This window comes from Ursus maritimus, unplaced genomic scaffold (genome assembly GCF_017311325.1).
Source record: "Ursus maritimus isolate PB19 unplaced genomic scaffold, ASM1731132v1 scaffold_3, whole genome shotgun sequence".
Classification (NCBI taxonomy): domain Eukaryota; kingdom Metazoa; phylum Chordata; class Mammalia; order Carnivora; family Ursidae; genus Ursus; species Ursus maritimus.
Genome location: NW_024425563.1, coordinates 68,899,900 through 68,911,793, shown reverse-complemented (window position 1 = coordinate 68,911,793; position 11,894 = coordinate 68,899,900). Strand labels below are relative to the sequence as shown.

The 11,894-nt window shown below is 36.9% G+C and overlaps 1 protein-coding gene across 1 annotated transcript in view; it reads left to right on the top strand.

The window, feature by feature from the left end:
- VPS50 (VPS50 subunit of EARP/GARPII complex) overlaps positions 1-10,680 on the top strand; it is a 124,030-nt gene extending 113,350 nt beyond the window's left edge. The window contains 4 exon segments of the mRNA XM_008686241.2: positions 2,099-2,257; positions 5,638-5,759; positions 7,514-7,703; positions 9,962-10,680. Of these exon segments, the coding sequence (XP_008684463.2) occupies positions 2,099-2,257; positions 5,638-5,759; positions 7,514-7,703; positions 9,962-10,081 (591 nt within the window). The 3' untranslated portion in view covers positions 10,082-10,680.
- The last annotated feature ends 1,214 nt before the right edge of the window (positions 10,681-11,894 follow it).

Sequence of the window (11,894 nt, the reverse complement as noted above, 5' to 3'; positions counted from 1 at the left end):
GTTGCTTTGCCTTTAAGTATTGAAGGAAAGTTATAAAAGTAAGCGTTGTATACTTAGATTTCTAGCTGTATCGTTCTCCTACTTCTGTCACTTACATATTTCTGAGAAGTTTATCCTAAAATAGATTACCAATCGATTTTTAAAACTGCTTGGTTGGTTTTCAGTTACATAAATGGAAGAAGGGAAATCTTTTAAGGGTTTCAGTCTTTAGCAACATGATCCTTGTTTTAAAGTAAAACTTTAAAAAAGACCACATTATAGCATACTTTGTATTTTCCTATGAAATGTGATTCTTGAGAAACTAGTTACAATGTCAGTTTAGTGTTAAATATAGTCAGCCCTTGACATCAGCAGGAATGCTTCCCAACCTTTATAAATCCCCCAGTTTTTAATACACCTAAAGCACATGGCTTCTTGCATAAAATGTAGTCCAGTATAAGTTAAGAGTTTTTATGTACTTAACAGAAAATAGAGAAAAACAGGGCAGCTGCTGGCAATCCTCCCGGCAGATGAGTGCACTCCCGCATACCAGCCTCCTGACCTGAAGTTCACGTGTATGTCTCAGCCAAGTTACAGTTGGCTGTGTGAGGTTCCTTATGAGAAATGCCAGCCAGATGTTAAATCTGGGGAATTCAGCTATCTGTTCTGTATAATGAAATGGGATCCTTACAGGAAATCCTTTCCAAAAAAACGGTTCCATTTTTTCTTTGGTCTTTTCTATGATCTGTGCTCCCGTGTCACTCGTGGAGCAGCGTAGCTCTACACCTTGTGCTTTCCAGAGCCCTTTATTTGAGGTCTCCTTCTTCCAGCTCTGCTCGCATTCTGTGATAAGCTCAGCAGTAACTTTTGGATAGGCTGTAAATGAGCTAATACAAGGTAGTTCACTCAAGCGGAAAAGAATTTTAATGGTCCAACTTTTGCTTAGAGATCTTAAAGATGACTTATACAAATGTATGGACAGACAGTGGATCCTGCACTCTGCTTTCACGGTGGGTTCTTTATTTCCTTTAGGGTATTCTTGGCTGAACAGTTTGAGTTCCTTCAGCCCCATCTGGATGCCGTGATGCCTGCCGTCAAAAAGCCCTTTCTTCAGCAGTTTTATTCTCAGGTCAGAGAAACTCTTGGATGTCATTTCAACTGTGAGCACGTTATTTGGGGTTTTTTAGCTAGTGACCAGTCTCCAAATTCCAGGAGAGCAATTAGCATACGTTTATTCACTCATGAATTCCTGTATTAAGTAAATACTTACTGAGCACCTCCTCTAACTTTTAGTCTGATGCCCATTACAACTGTATTTCCAATGAAGTATGATAAGGGAAAAGAAACAGCAGCAGGGAATTTAACCTTGGCTGGAGGAGGAAAGGATAGTGTCATCAGGAGCAAGTTGTCTAGAAAGGCTGTCTGGAGGAAGGATGTTTAAACCTTCCGGGGCAGCTGGCTACAGTCGGGAGTGTATTGCAAATGGAGGGAATGACTTACATGAAGATGAGGCGGCGAGAGAGAGCATGGCGCGTGTCAGCAGCTGAGGAAAACTCAAATTGTCAGAGCTAGTGGTGAGAAAGATGGCTGGAGGAAGAAGCAGGGGCCACATGGTATGCAGTGCTCTCAGCCAAGAGGAGGACTCTATTTCGAGGGTATGGGGAAGGGACTGGAAGATTTGAAACAGGTAAGTGGCATGGTCAGTGTGTGTTTTAGAAAGAGTAGTTGGCAGCAGTAGATGGCAGGCCTCCAGGCAGGGAGACCAGCTTGAAGCTGTTACAGGTGTACATTTGAGAGATGATGAAATCTTGAGATGGGGCAGTTGGAGTAGAAATGGAGAGAAGTGAAAAAACATGAGAAATATTTGCTCGTCTCCATGAAAATCTGTGGTTCTTTTATTGTCATGGTACCGGTGGACTCAAGTTGACTGTATGTTTCAAAATTCTATTTTGAGTAAGTCCTTTGGCAATGAACTAAAATGTTTTCATAATTTGAATCTCCAGATATATATGTTTTATTTTTAGATGTGATGTATACTAGAAAAAGGCACAAAATATTTTTTTATAAATTTGATAGTTTTAGAAAATATTTGTTTTCCTTTCTGTGAAATGTATTTCAGACAGTCTCAACTGCCAGTGAACTACGCAAACCAATTTATTGGATTGTAGCCGGTAAAGCTATTGATTATGAACAGATGCTGCTTCTAATGGCTAATGTGAAGTGGGACGTAAAAGAAATTATGTCACAGCACAACATCTATGTAGATGCGCTGCTAAAGGCAAGTACGCGGAAACACCTTTGTTAGAGAGGAGTCTACCCGGAGAACTATTCCTATCATTGCACTTGCTCTAAAGCAGTGAGACTATAGTTATGACCACATTTCTAGCATCATGATATTAAAGCCCCTGAATCGGAATAGACTTGCTTTTTCAAATTTTGTGTTCTTTTAGACCCAAGAATTCTTCGTAGATTTTTTGTTTTTGCTCACTAATTTCCCATCTTGAATTAGAGTTTGATTGGCATGTCTTGGCTGACTTTCATATTAAGTAATTTCAATAACCATGACTGTGGTGACAAGGAGATATTCCTATTTAATTAGAAGATATTTCTATAGTTGTGTAGATTTATTAGCAAGAGACCAGGCCCCTGATTATTCTTTGTTGTTGTTGTTGTTTTTCCAGAAGTCACATTACTTTTCCAATGTGTCATGCAAATACCTTTGTGTTTAAAACTTACATTGAAAAGTTTTCTGGAAAGAACTATGCATCAAGAGATATTTGTAGATCACCTACATGTGCCACGCACTGATCTAGGTGCTGACAACATAGTTGTGAGTTAAGGAACTTACATGCCCTCAGGGAGTTTACATGCCAGTACGGAGATAGCAGTAGACATAAGTTATGATAAAATATGTCAGATAATGAATAGCCCTGTGAAAAAGTAAATAAGCAGCAGAAGAGGGATAGAGAGTGTCAGGAAGTGGGTTGGGGGCAATATTGTTTATTTACGTGTGGTCAGAGAAGGATCCTGGTGAAGTGAGAGTTGGGGAGAGGCCCGAAGGAAGCAAGATGAGCCATGTGGATGTCTGAGGTGAGGAAAGGGCATCTGAGGAGATGAAAACCGCTTTCAGAAAAGTCTTGTTTTTCGTATTTGTCAGTGAAAGGAAAATTGGCCCTTCTTAAGCTCCTGACTTTTATCTCGTTCACACAAACATTCTTACCTGCTTAGTCCAGGGCAACAGATGGTAGCCGGGGACACTTGAGAACCAGTAAGCAAAGCTAGAGATCAAAACAGAGATGGCGGCAGAATTCATCATCTCTCTGCCTGGTGCCCTTCTAGAGCTCTGTGATGGAGACTGCGAGACCCTCCCCAGACTCCAGACCTAAGGGGGAGATCAGTTAGCAGTGTCTAGGGGTTACTGTCGGGTCTGAGGAGAGAGTGACAAGGGTGCTCTGTAATTGCCACCCTGGGAGAACTTTGATGTTTAGGGTCCCCACGAGATTTCAGTTGGGAATTTTAATTTGGAATGTGATAGACAAATGTAATTTATAAATAATCATATATCCTTTTATTTTTTAACAATTTCGTTTTTGAAAACTTGATTTTATTTTTTATGGCATGCTAACCATGGTACTCATAGGGATGCAAGAAGGAAGAGATTTCTGCACTCAGTGAATATATATACTAGAAGGACCCCACTTGCTTTAGATCTTCTTGTTTTGTTTTGTTTTTTTAAGATTTTATTTATTTATTTATTTATTTATTTATTTATTTGAGAGAGAGCACGCACCTTGAGCAGGGAGAGGGAAAGAGAATCTTGAGCAGAGTCAGCACTGAGCTGACACAGGGCTTGATTCCATGACCCTGAGATCATGACTGAGCCAAAAACAAGAGTCGGATGCTCAACCGATTGAGCCACCCAGGCGCCCCTAGTTGTTTTTAATTATAAGAAACATTAATATTGTAAGAAAGAACCAAGGTTTTTCAGATTATTACCCTGAACCCAGTTTTTAGCAACTTAAAATCTTCTTTCCTAAGGAAGCTTTTATATAACTTTTATCTGTGCTATTATTTTTCCAAGTCCACACCTTTAGGTAAAAAGCAATCTGCATTTTTGCCCCCCAGAAATCTTAAGTAAAATGAAATGGTTTTATTGTTCATTTAACAGTAAACATTCTTGAACACTGAATTTAGCAATGAGTAGAATGACATTGTTTACAGTTAGCATATAACTTTATGTTTTTAAAGATTTTATGTATTTATTTGAGAGAGAGAGTATGAGCAGGAGGGAGGGAAAGAGGGAGAGGGAGTAGCAGACTCCCTGTTGAGCAGGAAGCCCAAGGCGGGGCTCCATCCCAGGACCCTGGGATCCTGGTCTGAGCCACCCAGACGCCCCTGCATATAACTTTATTTTCAAAATATTTGTGGAAAGTACTGAATCATGACTGGAAATCTAAAGCAGAGTTTACTGCAGTGAAGCATAGATATAAATGCAGTAGCAAATACTAGTGTTCTACTAGAGTCATACAATGAAAAGGATGAAGAGCAATTATTTATTTAACTTTGATTTTCAGAAGTAAGCTTAGTGGATTGAAAATTCACTTTTTCATAAATAATTAAAAGCAATTAACTGCCAAAAATAAAAGATTATGATTAGCAAAAGAGCAAAAGGATAATAAGTAATCATGTGGTAGCTTGAATGATTAGGGTTTTTTTTTCCTCCTGTGTGTTATTAGAGAATTTGAATACATGTCAGTCTTGACTTGTTAAGCATTGTGTAGCTGCTGTCTTGAGGAAACTAAAGAAAAAAATGTCATTTTAAATGTTAAATTTGTTTGAATAAATTTGTTCAATTTATTTGAAATGTATTGTCAGGGAAGAAACGATAGCATTTACTTTTGTAAATGAACATATTAAGATGACAGTAGTCCAAAGAAACTAGAAATACACGTATTGAAGGGTAAACTGTTTGCTTTCTTGTAATGGTTAGAATTTGTCTAAATTAGTTACATATATTTTTATTTTTAGTAAAGAGGTATCGTAAAAGTTCCTAATAAGTAATAAAAATACTCAGTTTTTCTATAGGAATCGGGATGTATTTTATGTTTTATTTTTTCCTTTGTGTTAAAAATTTGCAGCTATTACATGACTTTCAAATCATTTGGAATATAATAATTTATTGACTTTTAAAGAATGTTTAGAAAAGAGGATAATTTATCCAATTGTTCTCTAAGGAGTATAGCCTCAAATTATAAATGATTCACAGTTCACTCTGAGTTGAAAGCTTACCAAAATATTTTTTTTAACTGGGTTTCTTGAAGATAATTTTAAAGACGTATTAGGTTGTTAAGCTCTTTTAATCCATACCGACAGTCATAGAAAAATTTGAGATGAAGAAGCATTTGAACATTGTTACATTGTTTAATCTGTTAATGACACTTATTTCTTTTTGAGATGAAATGTAGTGTCCTCTGTATCACAACATAGTTTATTCAGTGTAAAATACTTTAAAAGTCTGAGTTTTCTTGTGCATTCTCTCTTTTTGTTTTACTCGATTTGATTCTGAGTCTTTCTAAATCTTCTGCTTTGCTGGGAAGATGGGAGAGCAATGTGGCATTATAATTATATCCACATATGGCCATGATTTTGTCTTCTTAGGAATTTGAGCAGTTTAACAGGAGGTTAAATGAGGTTTCTAAGAGAGTTCGGATCCCCCTGCCCGTGTCTAATATACTTTGGGAACACTGTATACGTCTGGCCAACAGAACTATTGTGGAAGGGTAAGTTTTAATGAAAGCATTATCTGAGTCTTCAATGATAAATCATAATATACAGACCACATTGTATGTTGTTGTCATTACTACAGAGCATAGGTAGAGAAAGTCATAGATAGCAGACAATCCTACAATAATTCAGGTTTGACTTTAGAACATAATTGAAGAAACCTTAAACCCCTCTGTTCTTCCTCTGTGCTTTCTTTTCTCCGTGGTGACCTAGAACTAGCTAGTACGGGAGAGTGGAAAGTAGCATCTCATGGTTATGTGAGAGTTAAACTTGTAATAGGTATTATTACTTAATGATACAATTATTATTATGATGATTATGCATAACATTATTGAGCACTATGTGTCATTTACTGGATCAAGCACTTCACAGGATTCTTTCACCAAATCCTAACCTAAACTCTTTGATAGAACCATTATTCTCTCTGTTTTATCAAGGAGAAAGCCTAGCCTCAGAAAATCAAGGCTTAGAGAGTTTAAATAACTTGTGCAAGTTCACACAGTTTCACACACCAAGAAGGTTTATGAACTTCTAATGGCAAAATCAGGCCTCATAACCACTATGTCTGTTAGTGGTATCATTATTAGATCATTGTAAACTGTATAAGTCTTTCATATGTTGAGTTTAAAGATCTATCAGTACTAATTTTCCCACTTAGAGACGGTACTTATATCTGGAATATAAACTATCTCTGGAAAGCAAGCCACTGTCTGGAATTGCACATCAGTTGAATTTCCACACTATCACTTATCTGATTTCTTTTCAGTTCTTCTTTGATACAAAGAAGAATGTATTAGAGAGTGGGAAGGTGACAGTGACAAGCTGGCAACAGTTTTGGCACTCTGTATTGAAACCAGCAGTGCTGGAAATCACAGAACAGCTCTGTGTCAACAGTCACGACTGAAAAGTATTTTTAATAAATTTGTTTAATAAAGTAGAAAAGTGAATAATGTTATATATCTATACAAAACACTTTTTATTAAAAAAAAAAAAAAAAGCCCAGTCACTTCAAATAATATGCACTTCAGTGTCCTTGCAGATTTCCTTAGGGGAAGTACCGCATTCCTAGGGTTGATTCTTCACATTTTGTATTATTGAAGGAATGAGACACTGACTTATGAGTAATAACATGTTGTACTCTTAGGGTTAATACATTCTTATTACAACTCCACCTTAGAACACAGTTTCTCAGTAGTGTGGGGTGTCAGAACAAGTCTGTAAGGTTTATGACAAGTATGTATATCCTCTTTTTCTTATATGCTCCCATGTTTCTTAGGTTCAGCTCACAGTCCATGGGGGAAATTACTTCATTTGTTTCCTTTGCATCCAGTAGTTACAATATTGAACAGTTTTATGAAATTAAGATTCCTTTGGAGTATTCATAGCTCACTTTTTATAAATAATTCTTGGCAGTCAGATTTACTGGGAGACCACTTTAACTTTCTTACAGATGATTATGTTAATTGACGGGGGGGGGCGGCACTGTAGTCTGTGGAGCAGCAAAGAACCTCGGAAGTTACTCAATCTCTTTGCTTTGTAAATGAGGAAGCTAAGGCCCAATTGGCAGTGACTGCTGAGTGCCAGGGTCCCAACACAGCCCAGTCCTGATACAAGGCTCATGTGCTCTTTTTCCTAGAATCTTCTTGTGTCTGGAGAATCTGTCCAGATATGGGTTAAAGAAGAGTTTAAGTACCTACAGGTTTCTTTTTCCATCCCGTCATTTCTGTTTTTTTATTATTGTGTATCTTAGATATGCCAACGTCAAGAAGTGTAGTAATGAGGGTCGTGCCTTGATGCAATTGGATTTTCAACAGTTTTTAATGAAACTTGAAAAACTAACAGATATTAGACCCATTCCTGATAAAGAATTTGTGGAAACCTATATTAAAGCCTACTATCTAACCGAGAATGACATGGAACGCTGGATCAAAGAGCACAGGGTGAGAGCTGAAAAAGTTAATTAAGTTTTTATTCCTTTTCCTTTGTGCTGTTCTTGTCTGGTGTATTATATAATTCAAAATCATGAGAATGAAATATAAAGCATCAGCTGATTCTTTACCATATTCACACTGTGTCTATGCAGTGCCCTTTGCAGTAATCAGATTCTCTTGAGATCTTTCTGAACTGCAACAGTAATTATCTGGAAAGGTAGCCAGAGTTTGAACTTTAGCTGTGTTTATCCTGCAACTGTGTTGTGGGAAAAGGCTGAAGTTGGTTAACATCAAGACAAATTGAAGACAGCAACATTGAAGTGATTCACGAGCTAACGTCTATTATATAACTTAAACCTTATAGCTCTTAACAGTGAGTTGGTGTCATCCTGACCACACTGACATGTATTAGTGATGATTGAATATATTAATATTTAAATGACTAAATTTAACTTCCTCCGACATTAAATTTTACCTCGAGTATAGATGTGATCATTTTTCTTTTGTGTGGATATACAGATAAGTAGAGAAAAGTATTATTTATTAAGTGTATTTAGGATGCTGAATTTTTGACACAGTTAAACTCAACATCTATGACCAGAGCATGCTCAGTATGGGGAGCTTTCCTATATGATTGTTCATCGCTTGTCTAGGTAGACAGAATGGGAAGACAGATTTAATGAAAATATGGGAAGTATTAAAATTATCACCTAGTTTTATTCCTTCAGTAACTCTAGTGATCACATTTACTTATGCTATAAACATCGTGGGTAAAAACTAAGTAACTTTTTATTTCATTTGACTGGATAAGGAAATAAGGAATTATTTATATTTACTTTATCAGCCTCATCCAGACTGGTTTCGATACTCTAGAAAAATGAAATGAATATTGCCTGAGTTTTGTGGAAATGTGCCCACTGTGGGTCAGTTTCAGATCTTTAGGAGCAAGGTAGAAATGTACATATTATTTTCAACGATTTTGATCAGTACAGCAGAATTGAGAAAAATGTCATCCCTTTTAGTCCCATTGACTTCTGACATTTGAAAACCAGAATGCTAAACCAGGAACAGATGGACTGCTGAATGTTGCTGGAATCCATTTAGTAAAGTAAGCTGTAAACACTTTGAGGTTGCTACTGAGGAAGGAGTTCAGGGAAAGAGTTCAAGTAACCGAGGAGAAAAAGCACAGCTCTCAGATATCCATTATTTGATGCAAGAATGATACCCATTTTCCAGTTTCCTCTTTTAATATAGTGCACCAAAATTTTCAGCTTAGCATTTTGTGAGAACTTTAACTAGCTGATATTTGTACTTCAGTGAAATTTTCTTAGGAGCTGACTATCCTGTCTTTCAGGACAGTGTTTAGCCCCATGCTTGATGACAGTGGATTCTTGTTAAATGTTGACTGATTAAGAGAATTTATCAGATGCTAACAGGTGCTCTCAGAGCCCAGATACACAAACTGAACAGTTTGCTGGGTTTTTTTAATGGACTCTTTCTCATATTTTGGAATTATCTTTAGTGCTATCTTTAGTGGTTACCTCCAGTGAAGACAGATGACTTTTCTAATTAGGTGGTAGTATAGAACTCTTTTTCCTTATCTGAACTCTTGTTATTCATCCTCCAGAACCAGATCAATATGCAAACCTTTCTGGTGAATCCCTATTCATTCTTTTCTTAGGAACACGTTATCTGAAATTCAGGAACCAAGTAGGTTTGTGCAGCGTACAAGACTTATAGTCTTAATTTTACTTACTAGCTACAATGACAATACGGTTTCAAAGCTGGTAGCTTTCTGATCCTTGTTACCTTACTCATTTATCATATCTCAGAAAATTGTTCTGTTAGAGATTTTTTTCCTTTCACCTAAAATGTTTGCAAAATATAGAGTGCCAGAAAATAATTATTTAGTAGCATTTTAAAAATTTGAGAGGTCAGTGTATTTTAATAACTTAATAGAGACTGTCACAGAGACAAGCATAAGGTGTGTGGTCTTAAAAGTAACAAAAGCATAGGCATGTCAGATTACTCTGCCATATTGAAGAGATTCTAGTCCTTTCTGTTTTGAGGTATCCTGCAGTGTCCTTGGCTGAGTAAACAATTTGCTTCTGTGTCTCAAACTATAATTTCCTCTGCTTTTCACTGATTTGTAGTGCCCGGTCACTGTCCACTGAAAACTGAATATCTGCCTGTTCTTTCCTTGCATTGATCAAATACGTGTCTTTCAGCATATTAAATTTGGATCTTTTTTTTCCCCTCCCGAGCAGGAGTATTCAACGAAGCAGCTGACCAATCTGGTAAATGTTTGCCTGGGATCCCATATCAATAAGAAAGCAAGACAAAAACTTCTAGCTGCTATAGATGATATAGACAGACCCAAAAGATAATGAACACTTTCTTTTTTCTCAATGGCATTGATCTTCTCTCAACATATATGACATGAAAGCCAATTTTTCATGCACTCCTGACTATTGTCTGCTAAGAAATCTTTGTGCATGTTCTTTCCAACTGGAAAGTGGAAAACACTGAAGTTCGTGTGGTGTTCTCAGATGACTTTTATATGCTCTGGTCCTTCTCTTCAACTTTTAGTCTCATTTATTGTATTCTTTTTCTGAAATGATATCATTGCCTTGTCATAAGTATTGTTATGTGACTACAGTTACACATTTTACTGAAGAATGCACTGTAAGTATGTAATTAGAAGGAACAGTGATAATGCATCCTTAGGCAGTTTTTGGAGAATGAATTTATGTTGGTATTTTTTTACTCTCTCTGCTTGGTTCTTAATACATAAATGAGAGGGTTTATGTACAGTATCTTCTAATTATGAGCACTGCATGAGAATTGAAAAGTACATGTAAGCAAAATAGCTGAAAAATCAGTATGTTCTCTGTGTTTTTAAATGTCAGAGTTTAAGTGAGGGTTAATTTGGTTATAACAGTGATCATAAGTGATGAAATTGAATAAATATTGTACTCTAACACGATCCGCCTATGTGAGACTAAATTTTGATATTTTTCCACAGCAGGCAGAATTTATGAAACTATAATGGAATTTTTCAGTGTGTTCCAACAATTTTAATGATCTTACATCCTGGTACCAGTGGTGAAAAGTAATTTCATTGGGTGTACCTTTTCAGAGCCTGAATAGCACCCAGAATAGTGATTATGGGATTTTTCCCCCCTTTTCTTTTCTTTTTCTTTTTTTTTTTTTTAATGTGGGACATTTTTTCACATAAGCATTGCTTTCTTTGAATTCTGCTTTTGTCTTAGGACAGGAAAACCTGGCTTAGCTGACTTAGGGAGAGAACTGTTAGTGGTCAAGCATAGGTTTATGGTCATATGTTCACCTTTCTTAGCAATCTGCTTTGTATCACAGATGTAAAATAACATGAGCTGGCTAGGGATAAACTTTGGAACTCAGTTAATTAGTCTTTAGTAACTGTACTTTGCTTTGAAACCAGAGATCTTCTATCAACATATACAACATAAAAATCCGTTTCCCATGCACTCCTGCCTGTTAAGGAATATTTTGCATGTTGTTTGTGACTGGAGAGTAGAAGACTCTTCAGTTTGTGTGGTGTTGGTCCAGGTGTACTGGGCATGACCTGTAACATGAGTAGCTCCCAGAATCCTGAAGCATCATCTCATGAGAAATGGGCCTTGTGTCCTGTGAGTCTTCTGGGAACTGAGATGCGCAAGTGGAGGGTGAAGGTGGCACGTGATCAAGCATGGATGCGAATAAGGAGGTGATTGCCACTCAGTGTCTGCCTTTCCCTGCAGATATTCATAACTGGCGCCGTATAATACAAAACACTTTTAGAATATATCTCTGTGTGGGTGTTAGTATGTGTGTCTGTATGATGAGTTTTTGTTTTCAGCCTCTCACTTTGCAGTTCGTTTACTGTCAATATTGCTAGTAAAACTTTCCTCTTGTAAAAAAAGGTGTGAACTTGATGCTGTCATGGTCTGCTTATGGCATTAGAATGTGTACTGGGAAGGCAGCTTCCGCCAGTAGCCATTATCCATAGGCAGCCACCGGAAGAAGACAAATACGAAATAAGCTTGGTCCTTGTGTTTAAATGACACATTCAGCTGGGACATAAAAAGCTAATCAGTCTCATTTATTTTTCAGTTGATTATGAGCTGCCTCTTTCTTCTTTTTTACATGGACTTTATAGTTGGCTTTCTTTAGTCTCTT